The sequence below is a fragment of the Ostrea edulis genome, chromosome 5 (assembly GCF_947568905.1).
Source record: "Ostrea edulis chromosome 5, xbOstEdul1.1, whole genome shotgun sequence".
Lineage (NCBI taxonomy): Eukaryota > Metazoa > Mollusca > Bivalvia > Ostreida > Ostreidae > Ostrea > Ostrea edulis.
The window spans coordinates 37,158,431-37,180,836 of record NC_079168.1 but is presented as its reverse complement, the minus strand read 5'-3'; the positions used below and the strand labels follow the sequence as shown (position 1 = coordinate 37,180,836).

The 22,406-nt window shown below is 35.7% G+C and overlaps 2 protein-coding genes across 2 annotated transcripts; both read left to right on the top strand.

Moving 5' to 3' along the window:
• Window positions 1–4,488: 4,488 nt before the first annotated feature.
• Window positions 4,489–13,023, top strand: LOC125652281 (uncharacterized). Its single transcript, XM_048881339.2, has 2 exons — window positions 4,489–5,142; window positions 7,969–13,023. The coding sequence occupies exon 2, from the start codon at window positions 9,671–9,673 to the stop codon at window positions 10,688–10,690; it is 1,020 nt and encodes a 339-aa protein (XP_048737296.2). The 5' UTR covers window positions 4,489–5,142; window positions 7,969–9,670; the 3' UTR covers window positions 10,691–13,023.
• Window positions 13,024–16,396: 3,373 nt separating this feature from the next.
• On the top strand, window positions 16,397–21,028 carry LOC125651195 (achacin-like). Its single transcript, XM_048879775.1, has 4 exons — window positions 16,397–16,830; window positions 17,433–17,531; window positions 19,584–19,826; window positions 20,236–21,028. The coding sequence occupies exons 1-4, from the start codon at window positions 16,397–16,399 to the stop codon at window positions 21,026–21,028; spliced, it is 1,569 nt and encodes a 522-aa protein (XP_048735732.1).
• The last annotated feature ends 1,378 nt before the right edge of the window (window positions 21,029–22,406 follow it).

The window sequence follows — 22,406 nt, the reverse complement described above, 5'->3', positions numbered from 1 at the left end:
CGAAATTACGAGAAAATTATCTCATATCTACGAGAAAATATTGATATAAAGCCGAGTTGCACAACTTATGGATAATCTTGGAAGCGTTTGATACTATTTCCCTCTTTGTTGATTGGTCACCAAGTCGAAATGATCTTATTCAAAGTGTGTGTGACTGTACATATTGTCGTCCGGTGTTGCGTGATTTAGGAATGTTAAATACCTATGATTTTCGTTCCGGGTTATCATTTACGTTCCGGTCCGTGTAAGTGTAGTTCCGGTCATAATCACACTTTAAAAAAAATGAAATCCATATGCTTACGCACATTTCTTGTGGGTTTCATTTCTTTCATCGGGTTATACAATAATCAAAGACTAATATCATTATAACCGGAATATCTATACGACTATTTTCTCTCTCAAAATTTTATATACTGTACATGCAGCATCAGGTACTGATCTACATGTAGGAATTAGACTTCTTGAACTAAGTTCGAATTTTTATTTAACTATTTTATTTTTACAAATCTAGACTATATACTCAAATGTATGCAATATTTTTCTTTTTTATTGACCAATGCCATCATATATCTTTAATGATCAAATCATTTCGTACTGATAATTTATGAGATTGAGAGTACGAGAGAGAGAGAGAGAGAGAGAGAGAGAGAGAGAGAGAGGCACTAGTCCTGTACAGGCATATTACTGAGAAAGTAAAAACAAAAGATGCATACACCTAAAGCACTAGGATGTGGTTTGTTGAAATAATGATATTTTCATATTAAAGATATTTTACATTGAAATTTATCAATATATAGAATGAAACAAGTAAAACATGTAATCATTTAATGGGATTAAAAAGGCGATCACGGCCTCCATTGAAAATGGTATTGGAATCGTACAAGAATTCCAAATATTCATTCGCATTAAACAATTCAGTATCTAACCACAGCTAAATATTCTCTACAGAGATACCTATTGTTATCTTACCCCCCCCCCCCCCCTCACTTTCCCATCTATCGCGGCAAGCAACAATATATTCCAATGGTCTATTGTCTCCGACGACAGTATGTACCATGATGCAAAAAATACGCCTTGTCCCGGCGCATATTATCGTCGGCGACAATATGTAGTATATGTACTAACGGACAATATGTACCGAGAGGGTACGTGCATATCGTCGCCGAGGATGATATGTTCCAAACAACAGTATGTACCATCATGGAATTACAAAAATCTTGAACTTTCAAATTCATACACAGTTACACTAAGCATTATGATAGTTTAACTTTATCATTAGCTTATATCATTGTAAAACTTGTAAAATTTAATTGATTTAATTAATGGATAGTACTGAAACCTTCAAGGGCTACAATAATAAAGCATCGTTTTCTTTCTTTGTACTTTAAATGCATGAATACACTTTCGTTCGATAAGTTAACTTTCTAAAATTTAAATTGTTCTACTTGGCATGCTTTGAATGGAAGGTTATTTCTTATATTTAAAACAGCATCCTAAACACACTGACGGAATGAGGAGAGGAGAGCTCATATAAAGATATATATCATGTGACCAATATTTACATATTTTTCTCGTATTTTCGAGATAATTATCTCGTAATTAGGATAACTTTTCTCGTAATTACGAGATAATTATCTCGTAATTACGAGATCTTTTTCGTAAGTACGAGATTTGTTCTCGTAATAATGAGATAATTATCTCGTAATTACGAGTTCTTTTCTCGTAATTACGAGATAACTATCTCGTAATAATGAGATCTTTTCTCGTAATTACGAGATAGGGGAATGTAAATTTATTTTTTATAGGATACTAATAAGCTTTCGTATATTTGAGATTGATCTCCTTTTTCGTTTCTAAGACAGGTGGTCTGTTGTGTACTCAAGGGGTTGACGGTTAAGGTATTATTCCGAGTTTTAAGCATTTTAAAAAGTTTTATTATCACCGATTCCTGTCCAAAAATAACACTGCACAACCACTATAATAATGAACGGTATTTATTTGTTTTGGCGCTCTTGGCCGCGGTGATGGTTGGGGGCTACCACAGAGCCGCCCCCTCAACAATCATTCAATCAATCAATCAATCAAATGTGATGGCCCCAGATGGGCGAATTGTGCACTGGATAAACGCAAGTGCACAACGTCACCAAATGCAAATACAATAAATAAATAAATCAATCAATAATACAAGGATTAAGATAATCAATCAATCAATAGTCCGACAATTCAATGTCAACAACAATTCAACAATTCAATCAGCAATTCAATCATCAATCAATACTGCAAATTTTCAAGTTCATGGCATGAAGCTGCAGAATATTGGGTGCACTCCTCCATTTGAGTTGGGGTGCGCCGAAACGCCACTTGCACGTGCCACACACGCCCGTGAAACAGAAGCGCTTGTGGGACTGCAACCGCCACCAAGGGAGTGCCAAGAACCGTGGTGACGGCGGCAGTACGCCAACTCAAATGGTCACCGCTAACCAGATTGCCGCAAATCGAAACAGGTCTAAGGAAATACATTAACCCTTCCACCAATGAAGGTTTCAAGGGCACCTTGTAGATTATTCAGAAATAAGTCATTCCGGAGCTGTGACAGATGTACATCATCAGAATGATACAGGTGAACGGGCTTAGCTTCAAACTGTATGTGTTTGATGAACGCCCCACCCTTTGAGGCTATTGACTTAATACCTTCCCTGTTAATTCTTGCTCTGGCGCTTTCCATTGCCTGTACCTGAGTAGAATAACGCCAACTAAATCTAGGTAGAAGTGAGGACCACACTAATCTCACACTAGGAAAAAGTTTGGTTATTTCTAGTACAGCTGACTGAAGAAGTCTGACCAGTGACCACAGGTTGGTACGGCCTATGTTGTTTGCCCCACAATGAACAATGATGAAATCAGGAATATCAAGACAAGCTTGGATATGTGATATTAGTTTTATCAGTGGGGTTTTGAACATTACCAAAGAAGCTTTCAATGATTGTTGGATTCCTTGTTGACGAAAACAGGTTTGCTGACCCATCCTCCCACCCCCTTAATTTCATATGATAAAAATTAAATTCATGCATTTTATTTTACTTCTCTCAACATTTCTATGATAAGCATTAATTTCATGCATTTTATTTTACTTTTCTCAGCATTTAAAGACACGAATTCAGTACCCAGTTTATACCTTTGCCTCATAGTTTGATATCTTGGATGCCTTAAACCTTTTTACAATCACGAAAAATGAAATTCAAACAATATGAATAATTTTGTGTTTTATAGCGTGTTCCATGAAAGACAATATAAAATGTTGAAGGCTACACAATAGCTTCAAATTTGTACATACTCTCCATTTCGATTGGTGAAGCTTCATGGTGTATACATGTATGTAAATTTGTCCATTTCTTTCATTCACTGTAAAATCATTTACATATACAAGGGAAGGGCACTCCGTATTTTTGAAAGTTAGCAATTCTATGTAACATCAAAGTATTTACAGCGTCATTCTTGGCTACGTTTACGAGCGAGCGCCTTACGTGCACGATTAATGATTGCGCGAACGATTCTACAGACATACGAATTCAGATGCGTTTGTACATGCAAAATGCACCAGGCATGTAACATAAACAACGAAATTCTTTAACATACCCTTGTGCATGAAAAAAAAACAAACCTATAAAACACTCCTCTTTGATCCACTGTAAATCGTAGGAAAATATTAGATCCCTGGTTCAGAACAATGTGAACATCATTAAATGATGTAATGAAGTTTTGGAAGATATGTTTATCAACAAACAACTCAATCAAAATGTAGACTGTTATCGGATATTTACAGTTAAATCCGATGTACACTATTTATTGATTTATTTATTTTAATCAAAGTGTATTCTTGAAGTATGAGGAAAAACTCGCATGAACACACGACGCGTGAACGATAATGCATTTATCCGAACAATTCGTCAAGAATAATGTTTTAGATATCGTATCCATAGTCATGAATTTTCCATCGTAGACAACGAAATAGCACAGATAAAAGGGTCCGTGTTTTCCATTCATAGATATTAAATTTATTTGAATTTTTCGTTATTTTTTATCTGAACAAAATACCTTTACTCTTACATGCATAAACATTTTAATCCCTAAAACCTTGTATTGTGATTCTCGTTTATCAAACGTATGTGCGTATATATTTGCACGAAAGCCCAGAAGGATCATACGAGATTCGAAATTCGAAATCCGAGATTCCGATTTCGAATGTCGAATGACTCTTCTGGGCTTTCGTATATGCGACATCTAAAACAATAATGGTACATCACTCCTAATAGGGAGTATAAAAATATTAGTTATTTAAAACAAGTGTCACGAAAAAGGAAAATCTCATGTATGACATTTTCTGATGCAAGTTTACAACTACACGTAACACAAGAGTGACGGTATTCACATGTATAGCGGTTATAATGGCGAACCGCCATTTTATTTGTTATTTTGTTTTACGTCCCATTTGAGATTTTTTTTTGCATTTCGCTGGAGACGTGACCAGCTAACGATTTTTAACCTATACATACACTTACAGTGGAGCGGGAGTTTGGCTAGTTCATATAGGAAAATTGTCTATGCACAAACCTATCGATGATACGGGTACCTCTGAAGTGTGAAACGAAATCGAAACGAAACGAAATATACCGAAACGTTTCGCACTTTACAGGTACCCTCGATTATACATATCATTAAGAAAAAGATATCTTTTTTTTTTTTATCTCCATTGGGATATGTCCTATAACGCCCGAAGCTTCCATACTTATGCAGCAAATAACCGAAATACCCGTATATCAGGTTTTTTCCACGTGTATCTAATTTCCGCTTTGTTCGCAACGATTTCTGAATTGCGGAAATAAATTTAAGTTTACTTAAGAATTTTTATAGTAATCAATAAGTATCCTCCTTGAATGGCATAGTCTGAGATATTGTATGGTTAAGCATGATGATGGTTATTTTGTCCCGTGTCTGAGGACAGGCAGAGATTGACCAATCAGATTCTAACAATTAAAATTCCGGCCATGCGGTGCGTCACTTTGCCTCTTCTCCCACCTACAGCTTTGGAGGACGGACGTTTTTTCAAGTTTGTGAGTTATTGGTTAGCAAGTACTGTATTTGGTGAGTAAAATTATTTTATCATGTCTTCAATGGGCAAAACTTCGGTTGTCATTTTAGGTCACTCAATTGTACGTCGTTTTCACGAATTTTTGAAGGATGGTGACGATATCAGATATTCTGAAAATCTTGGTCTTGAAAGAACGCATTCCGTTTTGTACAGGGGTGTAGGTGGAAGGAAAGTTCACGATATACTATCTAAGGATATAGAGAAAGTCGTTGAATTAGGTCCCGAGATAGTTGTTTTGATGATTGGGGAGAACGATATTGTTCCTAGTACAGATCCTGCATTGTTGGCTGCAAAAATTGAAGCGGTGGTGTCGGTGATGCATCGCCGTTATAAGGTTGGGAAGATAATTGTCTGCAAATTATTGCCAAGATTTAAGGTTAATTTTGGATACAATGAAATAGCAGACAGTGTGAATGTAATACTGAGAGCTGCATTGCCATCACTAGGTTATTGTGTGTTTTGGGAACACGGGAATTATTTCATTTCTCCCTGTGAAGGAGATTGTAGTCGGAAATTCGTTTGTGACGGAGTTCACTTAAATAAACAAGGGAATGTTCATTTATTTAGGAGTGTAAGGGGAGCGTTAATTTCAGAGGGAAAATAGGTTTTCTAGAAAATGGAGTAAGATTTCAGATTTATTCTTTTGTTGCATATAGCATTTAGGTATGGTTAGTAACATGTATATGTGTTCATTGTGGTACCAAAAAAAAAAATAAAAAAAAATCTCGTACCAGTAAATTTGTAAGGTATTATTTAGAAATGTTAAAGTGACCAGAATTTTGTGATCCTTACAGTACTTGAGGCAAGACCTAAGTACAAGTTTCAGGCAGTCATTGTACTTGCCATTTTGTACCCGCTTGGGTTTTCGTTTTAGTTTCAACTTTTACCATGTTTTTCCTGGCGATTTTTCCATCGATTTTATTTGATTTATCTAGGAATGTATATTAATGAGTTCCAGATTTATCCTTTTTGTGAAGAATAATCGTTGGGAAAATTTTTGCCATTTATTTCTTACGGTATTAGTTCATTACTAAAATTCGGTGAGTTTTTACAGTACTTAAGGCATGACCTAAGTACAAGTTTCAGGCAGTCATTGTACTTGCCATTTTGTACCCACTTGGGTTTTTCGTTTTAGTTTCAACTTTTACCATGTTTTCCCTGGCGATTTTTCCATCGATTTTATTTGATTTATCTAGGAATGTATATTAATGCGTTCCAGATTTATCCTTTTTGTGAAGAATAATCGTTGGGAAAATTTCTGCCATTTATTTCTTACGGTATTAGTTGATTACTAAAATTCGGTGAGTTTTTACAGTACTTAAGGCAAGACCTAAGTACAAGTTTCAGGCAGTCATTGTACTTGCCATTGTGTACCCGCTTGGGTTTTTTCATTTTAGTTTCAACTTTTACCCTGGCGATTTTCCATCGATTATATTTGATTTATCTAGGAATGTATCACAATGCGTTCGAGATTTATCCTTTCTGTAAAGAATAATCGTTGAGAAAATGCCTGCCAATTTATTTGTACGGTATTAGTTGATTACTAAAATATGTGTGTTTTTACAGTACTTAAGGCAAGACCTAAGTACAAGTTTCAGGCAGTCATTGTACTTGCCAATTTGTACCCGTTTGGGTTTTTCGCTTTAGTTTCAACTTTTACCCTGGAGATTTTTTCATAGGTTTTTATTTGATTTCTCTAGGGATAGAAGTAGAATATTCTCAGGTTTATCACGAAGTACAATGTAGTGACAATCTACACTCAAGGGCAGATATTTACATGTCCACGTGGAAGTGACGTTTGCGTCACGCGTCCACTGGTACCAGTGAGAGAATGACTTTGAACGTAATTAGTTCATATTAACTTTGTGATTTGGTTCTATCCACGTGCATGCACACCCGTTTTTGATTGATCAATGATTCAATGTTTTTTCGTTTTCTATCATCACTTAAATTTATCGTTAGAATATGCCTATTAAACTCATTGTTCCAAATTGTTGCTTCAGAAAGAAATTGTTGCATTTTAGGTTTATTGCTTATGGTAATTGTAGAGTTTAATAGTTCGATACCGAATTGTAAATTCCTTCTATTCATGGTATTATCTATATTTGAGGTATGAAGTATTATGATGAATGTGTTGACGATCTTTCTACAAGAATTCGATTCTCAGATTATTGTATGATCACCACGACCAGTTTATTGCATAGTCGAAGAACAATTAACAATACATAGTCGTCTTTATGCAAGGCATTAAAGCCTACTCGGTGATTTGGCACGGCAATAGGTGAAACGACTTCAAATGTGGTGATTTATTACTGATGTCAGCGCTTCGTTTTATGTAGCTAGTAGTCCTTACGGAGTGGCATCTGTTCAAGAGAAGCTGATTAATTGCTTTTGCAGTCGCACAATGGGGGGTGCGATTTGCTTGCATTAAGGGAAAATTTTGGTTTAGTTTGAAAACAATATTGGTTCTTTCTTTATTGTGATATTTCCTGGATAACTTTTGTTATCAGCTGTAATCGGTACAGGGTGTCTGTAACTAGTGTAAGTACAGAATCAGGCGATTAGCCACCATTAGGAGAAAAGATTCAGTTTCTATCACTTTAGTTTATTGCTTTTCAATAACATTACCATTTGTAGTTATGCATACTTAATTGTTTGTAGAATGTATTTTCAAAATATTGGCATGTGATGTACACACGCAAAAGTCATGGTATTACTTGCATCTTCTAGGCATTCATATTTAACTTAACACAGATTATGTTAAATATAAGGATATATTCTTCTGTCTCAATTTACAATTCTGTAGGTATATTTACTAGCATTATGCCAGGAAAAAGAAGCAAACCCCAGCAATCCAAAACAAACCAGGCGAAACGACCTCGACGTGGCCAAAACAAAAGAGGAGAACGAGAACTTTCTACTGATGCTGTGACAGGGGATGTCAGCACTTCACCAACCACTATTCCTCCTGAAACTTTGGCAGCATTGACCCAAGCCATAACAAAGTCGGTTACAGAGAAAGTGTTAGCAGAGATAAAACCATTGCTACAACAGCAGGGGAGTATCTCTGTTCATAATGAAGGGTCAGATTGTCAAATGATAAGTAGGTCAGGGAGTGCAAACATTTCTGGTTTGGTATCAAGTGCTGTGGTTGAACACAGTTCACAGATTGTTGGTACTGAATGCCCATCTTTAGCAAATGCAGGCAAGAAGGCAGGATTTGTAAGCTTTTCTGTACCAATAGAGGCAAAGGTTTCAGACAAAATCAAATCAAAAATTTGGTCAAAACAGTATGTTGATATGGCTCTGTTGTTAAAAAAGGAAAAGGGAAAAAGTAAATATTCTATCAAAGTTGAAGAACAAGATCAGTCAGGTAAGGTGGTGATTCACAATATGAGGTCCGAAGATGATGACGATGTAAGGGATGGCTCCTTATCCCTGAATGACTGGGTAACGGCATGGAATAGGTATGCAACAATACATTGCATTAAGTATACATCTGCATAACCAAAACTTGCAAAACATATGGAATCTGTTAGGCAGATTGCAGAAGACAAGGGGGATTGGAGAAAATATGATAAGGAGTTCAGGGAACTCATAGAACAAGGTGAGGTAGAATGGGGTGACGTCCATATGGAGATATATGTTAATGCTCGCCTCAAGCAATCTGAGAAAAAGTTGAGCAAAATTGCAACAGAGCGTTCAACATTGGGTAAGTATGAGGAAATTCCTCATGGAGCATGCTTTGCCTTTCACAAAGCTGGGAGATATTGTACCCTAGGTGCTTCTTGCAAATTTCAGCACAGATGTTTTAATTGTGGTGGCATCCATCCAATTTATTCATGTAAAAATCTGCTTCAACGGCCATTTCGTTTCTTGGACAGAGCTAGAACCCAAAAATCATTTCAAAGTAATGGAAAACAAACTTACACAGGTAATTATAAATCCACAAAGGCAACCTATTCCACAAAAGGGTCCAACGCCAATAAATCCCAGTAGGTTAGAGTATTGGTTAGTGGGGTATGACAACATAGAAACTGAATTTTTAGTTAATGGTTTTAGATATGGTTTTAGTATTGGTTATACAGGGGAAATTGAAAATATCGTTTCTAAAAACTTGAAATCAGCAAATGACTTACCAGATGTTATCAGCAAGAAGTTAGAGAAAGAGATATGTTTGGGTAGAATTATGGGTCCTTTCACAGAAAAGCCATTGCCAGTTTTACATTGTTCCCCCTTAGGTCTAGTTAACAAGAAAACAGAGGGTGAGTACCGTATGATTCATCATCTGTCATATCCAGAAGGTAAATCGGTCAATGATGGCATCCCAGAAGAGGAGTCATTTGTTCAATACTCTTCTGTTGAGGATGCTATTCAGTACATTAAAGAGTGTGGGAAAGGATCATATTGTTGCAAAACAGATATTTCTAATGCATTTAGGATTATCAATTTACATGCATCCCAGTTTAATATTTTGGTTTTACATGGCAAGGTAATTGGTATTTTGACACATGTCTTCAGATGGGTTGCAGTTCTTCTTGTCGCATATTTGAAAGGTTTAGTACGGCGGTTCAGTGGATAGCACAAGAAAAATTAGGTATAAAATTTATGACTCATGTATTAGATGATTTTCTAATTGTTGATAAATCTGCCACAGAATGCCGCAAAAAACTTGAGACATTCTTAACAGTTTGTGCTGACATAGGTATACCTATGGCTAAGGATAAAACATTCGGTCCAGACAAGATAATGACTTTTCTGGGTTATGAATTAGACACTGAGATGATGGAGGCACGGCTACCTATTGATAAAATTAGAAAATGTAAGGATGCAATTGAGGAGATTTTGCCTTGCAAAAAGATTACTTCGAAGGATATGCAATCAGTGATTGGTCTTCTTAATTTTGCTTGTAATGTGGTCTTGCCAGGAAGAGCATTTCTAAGGCGACTTATCAATACCACTGTTGGCATTACAAAATCATATTATCGCATTAGATTAAACAAAGAGGTAAAAGCAGATTTACATACTTGGTTGGCCTTTTTGGATCAATTCAACGGTAGGTCAGTTTTCTTACCGGATAGGTGGGTAGATTCCAACGAATTGAAATTGTATACAGATGCTTCAGGATCTATTGGATATGGGGCAGTGTTAGGAGGACATTGGTTCTATGGTACTTGGGATGTTAATTGGAAAAAATGTAATATTACTCTCTTGGAATTTTATCCAATAGTTTTAGCTCTTAAAGTGTGGAGTCATATTTTGAAAAACAAATGTATTTACTTTTACACAGATAATTATACTCTGGTGCATATCATTAACAAACAATCATCGAAAGATAAATGTATAATGTATCTGGTGAGAGAGTTAGTGCTCATTTGTTTGCAGTCTAACATTTTGTTTCAAGCTAGGCATCTTAGTACCAAAGAAAATATTCTATGTGACTGTTTGTCTCGTTTGAAGGTTCAGCAGTTCCATCAGTTGGCTCCTTGGATGGACAAAGAACCGATGTTGATTCCTCAGCTGCCAGCCTTACCTCCTTAGAACCAGTCTTGAGGAATCTGTTGAATTCAACATTGGCACCAGCTTCCACTCAGGCATATAAAAGGGCATGGGCTACTTTCAGAAATTTTGCAAACAAATTTCATATAAGTAATGATCTTCCATTGTCTCAGGATACTTTGGCATTGTTTATCTCTTATTTATTTGCTGAAGGTTATGCAGCCTCTTCTATTGTGTCATTTATTTCATCAATAGCATATATACATAGAATCAATAACTTGCCCGACAATACGTCATGCTTCCTTGTTCAAAAACTGTTAAGTTCTTGTCGCAAATCAAGACCTTCAATGGATATTCGTTTACCAATAACAATTGCAGTGCTACATAAAATCTGTGGGGCATTAGAAAATACAGTGTCAAATATTTATAAGAAAGTACTATTTCAAGCAATGTTTTTATTGGCTTTCCATGGGTTCCTCAGAATAGGAGAAATAACATCAAGTTGCACTGCTAATCATATCTTGCAAATGTCACAGGTTACTTTTCTAAAAAGTAAAATTTTGATTCACTTTCAAAATTATAAACATTCTGGTGGTAAAGTCTTTACACTTACAATCAATTCGTGCAACTCTTTTAAATATTGTCCAGTCGGGGCATTAGATTACTACTTAAAAATGAGAGGGAGGCGTGAAGGGCCCCTTTTTTGCTACCCCCCAAATATCCCTGTCTCAAGGCACGAATTCTCAAACATATTAAAAGAGAGTCTCATGTTTTGTAATTTGGATGTTAATAGATTCAAAGGACATTCTTTTCGAATTGGAATGGCCTCTTACTGTGCATCACGGGGGATGAGTGATAGTCAGATTAGATTCCTGGACAGATGGAAATCAGATGCATTTAAATCTTACATAAGACATGTGACACCATGTTGATATATGTCTGGGTTGAAGTGGAGCTAAAAGGCAGATCTCAGTGTTCTTTACATGTGCAGGACCTTGACTTCCAAGTGTGTTTCAGGATTATTACCTAACGGGGACATATGCTTAAGTCATTTGTTAATACTTAGGCTGGTAAATGTTCAAGCTACACACATATATGACGGTGGTGAAATGACAGTGAGAAATGTTACATGCGATGTACTGTTTGTATGGGGCATATGTTTATCCCTTATCAAGAACATTTATGCCTGAGTCATTTGTTAATACTCAGGATCACATACAAACCAAATCCTCAAATGACGGTAATACTTTGATTTTGTTGTAACGAGGGCATATGTTTATCTCTCAAAGAGCAATTTTATCATTATTATTATTGAGTTGTAATAGATACATGTATATTTTCCTACATGTCTCATGGACAAGTTGTGTTTCTGTTGTAGTACGGGACATATGTTTATTCCCATATTGCAATGTCCAAATTATGTAATTGTTACCCACTACTGATAATTTTATGGTTTGATGTGTGTTGCCACAGTTTTCCTTCATGGGTCTGAACTTTCCCTGTTTCGGTCAAGTCAGTGGCGTTTTCAGACCCATTTTCATAATTTTTCGGTTAAGTTTTAATTACTGGAAATTTGGATTATCTCCCTTTACAAAATTAGTTTATTTTTCATATTTACATTTTTTGTCTGTTAAAATTATATGACATTGTTAATAATACTTTTGAGAATTTCAAACAAATTATTAAACGTCACAAAGGTGGCAACACACGACAAACTGTTCTTCAGGCTTTTTATTCATTAGAGGAGGATAAGATATGGTGATTTTATTGATGAGAGGATTTTGGAAAGAAAGAAGCAAATTAATGGGTTACTGGGCAATAAAAAGACTTATTGCATTAATATAAATAAATTTAAGTTTACTTAAGAATTTTTATAGTAATCAATAAGTATCCTCCTTGAATGGCATAGTCTGAGATATTGTATGGTTAAGCATGATGATGGTTATTTTGTCCCGTGTCTGAGGACAGGCAGAGATTGACCAATCAGATTCTAACAATTAAAATTCCGGCCATGTGGTGCGTCACTCTGCCTCTTCTCCCATCTACAGCTTTGGAGGACGGACGTTTTTTCAAGTTTGTGAGTTACCTCCTTCCGCCCCTCCTCCGCCAATTTTTGTTGTTATTTGAAATTTGTAAAGCGTTTTCAGACCCATTTTCATAATTTTTCGGTTAAGTCTAAGTTTTAATTACTGGAAATTTGGATTATCTCCCTTTACAAAATTAGTTTATTTTTCATTTTTTGTCTGTTAAAATTATATGACATTGTTAATAATACTTTTGAGAATTTCAAACAAATTATTAAACGTCACAAAGGTGGCAACACACGACAAACTGTTCTTCAGGCTTTTTATTCATTAGAGGAGGATAATATATGGTGATTTTATTGATGAGAGGATTTTGGAAAGAAAGAAGCAAATTAATGGGTTACTGGGCAATAAAAAGACTTATTGCATTAATATAAAATAAATTTGCGTAAATTTGATACAGATTTTTGTTTTTGTAATAGAGTTATATAGCATTCAGGTAATAATACGGCGAACATTTTGTGTTCATTGTGCTTTGTTTCCCGCTATATCCGACAAGCGCCAAGTAACAGGTACATTGTATGTAGGCCTCGGTGTTTATTTAATAAAGGACAGGCTAATTAAATGGGCAACGTTCCTCGCTTCAATCCAGGTATAATTATACCTGATCTACTCATACATGTAACGGTACCTTGTTGATGGCCGTTTCCAACTGAAATAATTATCGATAAATGTTTTGTATTAGTACCATTATAGCTAACGAACAGTGACTTAGGTTACTATACCCCCAAATTGTACATATTTACAATATCCTTGAGGGTAAACAAAAGTGCAAAATTGTTTTTGAAAACTGGTACGCAACACATGTGTGTGATCAGCTGAGCGCGTCTTCCGAATTTGACGAGGTGAAGTTTGATTTATCTCTCACCCGGATGAAACCACTTGGAGCGAAATGGCCGACAAAGCTCTATGATTACATGTGAACAAAACCTGAAATCGTCAAAGATGGATTCAGAAAAGCAGGAATATCATTCATATTGAGATGTGATTATAATTGTAACGGTAACTCAGTAATCCTGTAAATCGTTTCATTGACTGAATCTTTGCATAAAAAATCTAGAGTGCTGGCCTTTCCCCCCAATTTCTTCATAAGTTTAGATAATCGTGAAACATATTTTCGCTATGACTTTGAAATAGCGAAAATTTGATTCGCGTAAATGTTATTCGCGGAAAAAAACATGACGCGGAAAAAAACTCATATACGGTATAACGATCGGAAAACACAAGGTATAGTTCGTTAGAATTTTATCAAATGAATACTTGGGAACAATATCCAAGGTAATATAAAATATAACTATTTAATTCAGAAGGAATAAAAAAGATGAAACAGGTGTAAAATAAATGTGATTTAGACTCAATTGAAGACAAGAAGAGCGGAGTAAAATGCATCCGTCATATAAATTTTGATTTGGTCGATCAGCGATGGAGAAACTGTGGTGTTAGCTTACTTGAAGTTGAACACAGACGTCAGAAAGAAATTCACAGGATCTGAGAGAATTAAGGAGGATAGATCGATCAAGTTAACATTGAGCTCTTGGTCAGGTTTTTGCAAGTTGTGTAAGGGAACGTCATGTTCATCGTTAGGACTCGTGGTTGTAGTGTTACACTGACACATTTAGAAGAAGTGAAGGTAGATTGCTTTTTTACCTTCAGAGTGTGTAAGAGAAGATAAGCACGAACTGACGGGGAGTTTTCGTTCACTTGAGAAAATTTTAGTGAAGTCTCGGAGCGGTGCCATGACATGAACATAATTTTTCAAGCCTCGAATCCAGCCTCGCTGATGGTTAATGCCCGTAAACAACAGGTTCTCATCGATCATAAAGTAATTGGGTCTATAACTCTGTCTTCATTTCTTCATTTACAATATCAAAGTCATTGTATGAATTAACCATATTGTAGAAGTCACACACTTAGTTGCAGAGGGTATATGAACGGTATGTTTAATGTTTCTGTTTTATAGATTGATGAAATTCTTATTTGTTTACAAAATAAACTCATTATGAATACATGTATTCTGATGTGTCGGTTTTATAAAATTATTTTAGTCTCTGTTATGATGTCATCGCCAAAACAAGAAGCCAAGTGAAAGTACCTAGTACAATTAACCAAAATACTTTTGAAGGGGTAATTGTATTCATACGCAAGAAAGTATGATCACGTGACCGACTACGTCTTATCAAACATTGAATGTCAATTTCGTTAGTATTGCCATATAGGGAAACACAGTGGCAAAAGTAAGTGCATCCGAAATACTTTAAGTCTCGGGCGCTTGGAAAAAGAACATTCTCTAACTAAATGGAATGTATTAGGTTTGGCAAGTGCCGGGGCAAGAATCAAACGCAAGACATTTTTTAAGAAGCTGTGAATATTGTATGAAAGGTGAAAATAACAAACAGAGGTCAATCTCATAACTCCTATAAGGAATACAAAATTAAGAGTTGGGCAAACAAGGACCCCCTGTATATACCAGAAGGTGGGATCAGGTGCCTAGGAGGAGTAAGCATCCCTTGTCGACTGGTCACAACCGCCGTGAACCCTATATCTTGTTCAGGTCTTTCTTTGTTTGCTGTTTTCCGCCACACTCAACAATTTTTCAGTTATCTGGTGGCGCACAGTGTGTATTGTTGGAAGAGAGAACCCAGATAAAATGTACCTAGGCGCGAGCGGGATTTGAACTCCCGCCGGCCAGAGGTGAGAGGCCGTGTAATTTTGAGCACGATGCCACGGAGGCCCCTCTAGATCAGGTAAACGGAGTAATCCGTGGTCAAAATCAGTGTATAGAGAACGGTCTAACAATCGGTATGAAAGATGTCAGTTGCAGACGGCATTTGACCCAATGACAAGTTGTATTGGCAAACTAGCTATAGATCGTTACAAGCACCATGTAATTTGCGAAATGCTTACTTTAAAAGAGACTGTTAAAGGGACATGAACACGATTTGAGCTGAAAATTTTCAAATTTTATTTTTCCATTTTAAATGTTCAAAATGTTTAACTAGGGTATTTCTAATGGTCAGCAAAAATTTGAATGTCAGTTGTCGAGTTACATGGAAGATACAGAGCTCACAATTCTTTGTAATGTAAACAAGGCTCATGCCCTGTTTTTGTTTACATGTAAGCTATATATACCAGTAAAGGTTCGTTTAAAGCAGATTTTTCAATTTACAAGTTAATTCTGTACATAATTTGATAGTTCCTAGTGTTTAGCACATCTCATTTTGTTTAAACATGCTATTTTCCATCAAGTAATCTATATGTAAACAAAAACATGGCACGAACCTTGTTTACATAACAAAGAATTGTGAGTGCTGTATCTCACTTGTAACTCAACAACTGATATTCAAATTTTGGTTAGCCATTAGAAATACGTCAGTTAAGCACTGTAAACAATGAAAATGGAAAAATAAAATTTTCAAATCAACCGTGTCCATGCCCCTTTAAACCCCTATAATAATAAACTTCTTAGTCAGTAGCCTGCCTCTATTATATAATCATTATAATATTGGTCGTTATTATGAAAGAGATTACAATCTTACTTCAAATTTACTTTTTAGGCCTTAATTCATGACACAAGTTTTATCAGGGTATTATTGTTGTTGAAATTCATCTACCATGAACTCGTATACACTTCCTGTGCATGGTGTAGAGAGAAATTGAGTATGAGATGTTGTTGTATCCTAATTCAGATTTATTTTTTTCCCCTGGAGGTTATGTTGAAGATGTCACCATTATCGGGGCTGGAATTGGTGGTACGTACACAGGATGGAGACTCAGAGACAGAGGTTTACAGATCGGAATTTATGAATACTCCGATAGAGTTGGAGGCAGGATGTATACCAGAACGTTCCCTGATGCCCCGGATCTCCCTGTAGATTTTGGCGCCATGAGACTTCTACCGGAAGATCACCTCAGAATGATAAAAGCCGGTGGAGAACTAGGACTTTCTTTTGTTCCTTTTGTTGAGGGGATGGGACGACTTCCAGAACACTCGCTTCTATTCTTTAGAAACACTCATCTGAGGATTTCTGAATTAGGAGGTCCACGAACTCCCTACAGACTCAGACCGGAAGAGCAAACAAACCCCTCCGAATTTTCTCAGTAAATATATACATGGATTTTAGTATTGAAATTCTAAACTTTGTAATCTTATTCTCAAATTTTAGTGCAAATCTGAAATTTATAAAACGGCGTACAAAGATGAATGTCATTATTATTCATCTAAACTTTCCTTTGTCACAGTGCATCTGTTTACAAAAAGGCTATATTGAAATTTTTCTACTTTATGATACCAGATTTCATTGGTCTGCCGATATCAGCAATATTGTTAGGTTAACGTTCTATGAAATTCGTTTGAAATGAAAATTTGTGTATGCATGTCTACTTTTGCCAATATTTGAGATCTTGCAAGATCGATACAGCTTATTATTTTTGTTAACATGCAACTTTTTGATATGTCTACATGGAACTTGTAAGAGTTAAGATATTCATGAAAATATAAATTACAAAATTCATATACTTAATGCATTAAGAATGCACAATCGTTCAGTATAATCGATTTTTTAGGGTTTTGTATTTAATTCGTTGACACGTTTCATGCTGACATAATCTGACGAGGTATGCCAACATATACCTATATATGTTTTCGTTTGTTACAAATGCAAATGAATAAAAGGTAACATTTATGTATATGTACTTTGTAGGTATCTGTCTGAAGCATTTACAAATTATAACGGCACATATCCAAACACGGAACTGTTTACCGCTGTGACTTATGACGGTGTACCATTGTACCTTCAGAGGTTAGTGTGGGGTTTTCATATGTAATTATATCTTATTCTAATCAACTTATATCTGATTATAATAAACAATGAGTTTTAGTACACAATTTTGTACAATATCTTTCAGTCAGAGTTACTTGTGGGTTTTCATTTGTAATCAATCAACAATGAATTGTACATGAATATTACAATTCTTTCAGTAATTAGGAAACATGTTATGAAAAACTTTCAATATCGTATCGTCAGAAAACTATACATGAATATTATGTTTTACACATTTACAAAAAAAATTTAATAAAATTCTATGAAATAATTTTTGAAAACCTGTGTATTTCGTCAAAAACCCAAACATATTTTAATTAGATCTGATGTCGTATATGCTGACTAACAAGAATTCACATTCGCAGTTTGTCTTCCGATGATCTTATGCTTATTTCCTTTCATTCTAATTAGAATACTAGACCTCGTTACTAGGATATATTTAATTTAAGACATTATTTTTGAAAATATCAGTATATCAAGCAGGATGTGGAAAAAAAATCTTACATAGAAAATCCTCTTTTCTGTCAAGGTTTCTTTATCTGGCGTTTTGAAACCGATAACATAAAATCTACATTGCAATGTCAATGTTTTAAAAGGAATTGAATCCTGTATATATTTTTAGTATCAAACGCGGTATTTTAGATAATATCGTCTTCATTTTCCGTATTTCCTATCGTATTCTTTGCATGTCTCGAAATTCCATTACATGCAAATACATCAATATGAAATGCATGGAGTATTGATAGAAAAGGTATACATGTAGGTTTTTTTATTACTCTCAAGTTTAACGATATTCAGGACAACTTTATTACGATATTTTGTTTGACAACTTCTCTTGCAATAACACACTTTTTATACTATGAACTTCAAGCAGCTGAACAGAAACAGCTCAAGTTGTTAAAACATTTCGTATATATTTTATCAATCGAGAAAGCGTAAATAACATTTAATGTAATTATAAACACCCAAAACTATCATCATATCGTGCACTTCTCTTTTTGTCTTGGATGGATTGACGAATGGATAGATAGATAGAAGTGCTTTTCGCATTGAGTTTTCACTGTTTCAGACTTAAGTTCAGACACTCGAATCACAGGTGTCTGGAGTTTTATCATTCAAACTGTAATGGCCTAGTTCGAACATTTACCATTATTATAGTAGTTGTCTAGTTGGCTTCCGAAACTTAATTGCCCATGCTTAGCTTGCTTCCGGACCTTCAGTGCGCATGTCTGGTTACTAAAGTTTAACCATTCTGTAAGCATAGGTTGCTGTGTGGTAGACCAGACATGCGCAGTGACACTTCAACTCTAGTTATTATAGTTGATGATCGAACTAGGCCAATTTAAATCCGAATGAAAAAATTAATTATCAAAACAAAAATAATATCCATCGTCTTCTGAAAAGACGATAATGTGGATAATTTTTCCCGGATTGGATAATTTTTCTCCAAATTTTTATTTCGATTTCATTGTTAACACTTCACACCCCAGTGCTCGAATACACTCAAATGCATACCACTTAGTTAGCCATCTTACATTGCAATATTTTTGTTTAGAATTTCCTAGGTATGAAACAAATCAAGTGATTGGGGATGCATACTACATTGTATCTGGTTTTATGTTGTATTGTATACACGAAATACATATCTATTCTACACCAGTCTACCATGAATTCTATGTTTCAAATTATTTCGTGCAATTAACTTTTCTTTTTAAAAAATCAATGCAAACTGTTTGATTTTCTGTTTGTATTAACTTCCATCCTGTGTATTCAAATATTAAAAATGGGTAAGTGATTTACATACATGTAAAGCTACGTCCATAATCCCGAGGAAACAGGGGCCAAACATTGTCTGCCTTTTGTCGACTTATTTTATTGTATTCTTACTGGCTTCATATGTATACACATGCTTCAGGGTTTGGACTTTGAATTGAATAATTTATGTTTTATCATATTTGACAACAGAATTCAAGAAAAACGTTATATACATGTACTTTTACATCTGATATCGTATAAAATTTGTTTTTGTAGCTACAAGGAAGTTATACACAAAACGGGAATAAGCAACGAGGCAATTAATTACATCATTGACAACAACCTGTTCCATACAGGATTCTTCGAAGGGCAAAGTCTTTTTCGATTTCCTAAAACACGTAGAGGGTTAGAAGACACTGACATTCATACTTGCCTTCCACGTGTTGTCAGTGTCCCAACTGGGATGGGGTCATTTCCAGCAGGATTCATGAAACAATTCCTTCTTCGGAACCCAACAAGGTTTTTCAATTTTAATTGCCAAAATAGCAATGGATATTATACACAACACAAAATCACCTTTCCTAGCCTCTCTTAACATGCATTTTACTCTGGAGAACCATAAAACATTTGCAGCGTATAATGAGGCAAAACGTTATAAAGTTATCGTTTAGATTGACTTACTTGACCTCAGTTTTTATGATAAACCCATCGTCGCAAACCACGGTTTTGAGTCCACTCACACTCCTAGAAGCACCCGTGGGTAAACGACGATGTGATAAACCCAGCATTTATTTTTCTCTTACTTTTATACATAAGGGCTGGTCACATCTGTTACAAATCGAAAACACTGATGATCACCATCTAATCCTTATCGAGTATTAATGTCAGTCCAAAGAATGAAATCACATGCCTGTATTTTTTTCCTTAGGCACATGTACCACCCAAATAGTCAACTCATGAAAATAACAAGAACAGAAGGAGGGTACTATCTGCTGAAATTCAAAAGAACAGTAACTGTCAATGGTAAAACAATCCCTACAGACGAGTGCTTCAGCGTGTACACACGAAATGTGATACTAGCTCTTCCAAAGGTACCGCTGCAGCAAATCGAGATGCCTGATTTTGACAATCCTGTCTTCCAATCAGCACTTGATGCAGTGTTCGACATCGAATCATCGAAGATTTTCCTTGTTTATGACTTTCCTTGGTGGTTTCGAAGGTCCTGTAATATAACATTTACCCATTCAGACTTTCCATACAGACAATCAATGCACTGGGGGATATCCAGGACAGGAAAGGCCGTTCTTTTGGTGTCTTATGCAGACTTTGAGGATGCGCCATTTTGGAGTCATCTTCAACGAATAGGAAATGTTGTAAGCAAAAGCAACGACGACACTCGGGTAACCGACGAAGTTGTAAGACATGCACATTTCCAGCTGTCAAAAGTTTACGGCATAGATTATAAGAATATCCCTAATCCAGTGGATGGAATGATGTTTGTGTGGGACAAATATCCTTTCAATGGTGGTTGGGCACATTGGAAACCCGGATCAAGATGGTATGATATTAAACATTATCTGACAGCGCCGTTTCCTGGTGACAATATATTCATCGTCCATGGTTATTGGGGAGGAAAACACAATGGCTGGGGTGAAAACTCTCTAGAGGCCGCCGATGACGTACTAACTCATTTCGGACTTCCGTCTTATCTTGTTACCTAGATCAGTACAATAGTATATTTATTTAGAATATAAAACATGTGGTAGTAAGAATTGTACATCTAACTATTGAGGATGCATTACTGTATTAGTATAAGTAGTTTAATTAGTTTTGATATTAGGACACAACTTCTTATCCAAGATGCATTATCATTATATGTAGCATAAAAATACTAAAAACAAAATTAAATGCGACTTTTTTGTTTTGTTTTTGAGAACCAAGATAGTTCCTTGATTTTACTTTTTAATTTTTTCTTAAATGATTTATTTAATATACCGGTATGTAATGCCACAAAGCTAACGATGAGCAAGCCGTAGTCATTTTCTGCCGACGAAAAAATTGTACAGGTAGTTTGCCCTAACAGGTAAATAACGATACTTCACACCGCGGTGAGTAATTGTGCCCCGCGATGAAATACCGTGGAGGGATAGCGCGGGAAGGATTAATACACCGTGGGGGGAACGCGATCTAAAACGGGATCCGCGTTGGCCGTACTGTATCTGTCTAAACGGAATACCGGAAATGACATTGTTCATGGCAACCAGGACAAACAAGGGAACGAGACAAAAAGTGGTCGCGAAAAACTATTGAATACTGGAGAGTGGTATGATATACATGTATAATATTTTCAAATCTTTCCACACAATGAAAATGTTATTTTCTCTAGACCCCCCCTCCCCCCCACACACACTATTACCCAGTACTTTAATGACAAACACATTGTCTTCAGGCGGACAGCTACAAATACTTGGTTCATATCTTGAATAGGTTTATTCACCAACAATAGAAATACAATTACAAGATGAAGCAGTATAAAATAGTAGTATATATGCGCTTGTCCTTTCCACTGATGTAGCGTCCGAAGCGATGTACATTGTCGAATTTTATGTTCTTTTCAATCTCGAGTTCAGAGCATATGAAGTCTCGAAGTTTTCCTTCAGTGTCCTCATGAGTAGTCTCTCCACCAAGACAAGTGAATACCAAATTGTTCTTCATGGAACGACACTTCAAATCCAACACTGCGTTTTTTAAAAACTCTTTTAACTTATCGGACTCATTGCTCACCTCAATTTGTTGTCCCACTCCCTGACAAAGTCCAACTTTCAAACCGTCACGAAATTTTTCAAATGCTTGCTGTTGTCCTTGTTTAAAATGTTTAAACTGTGTGGACATTTCACATGACAAGTCAGTACATTTTCTGTCAAACTCATCAACCTTTTTGGACACAAACTCAACGGTGTTTTTGAAATCTGACATTTTCTATTCTAACTATTCTAAAGTTTTAATCCGCCTCTCCTTATGCGAAACTCTCCCGTGTAGTCTTTTAATAGCTTCCATAATACTATCCAATGCGTCCAACTTTTTCACAATGTAGTCAAG

Bases quoted from the DNA above. Each gene is read 5' to 3' on its own strand.
- LOC125652281 (XM_048881339.2), top strand. From the start codon at position 9,671: ATGGGTTGCAGTTCTTCTTGTCGCATATTTGAAAGGTTTAGTACGGCG.
- LOC125651195 (XM_048879775.1), top strand. From the start codon at position 16,397: ATGTTGTTGTATCCTAATTCAGATTTATTTTTTTCCCCTGGAGGTTAT. The intron at 16,831-17,432 runs GTAAATATATAC...TGTACTTTGTAG, and splicing joins AACCCCTCCGAATTTTCTCA to GTATCTGTCTGAAGCATTTA. The intron at 17,532-19,583 runs GTTAGTGTGGGG...TTGTTTTTGTAG, and splicing joins GTACCATTGTACCTTCAGAG to CTACAAGGAAGTTATACACA.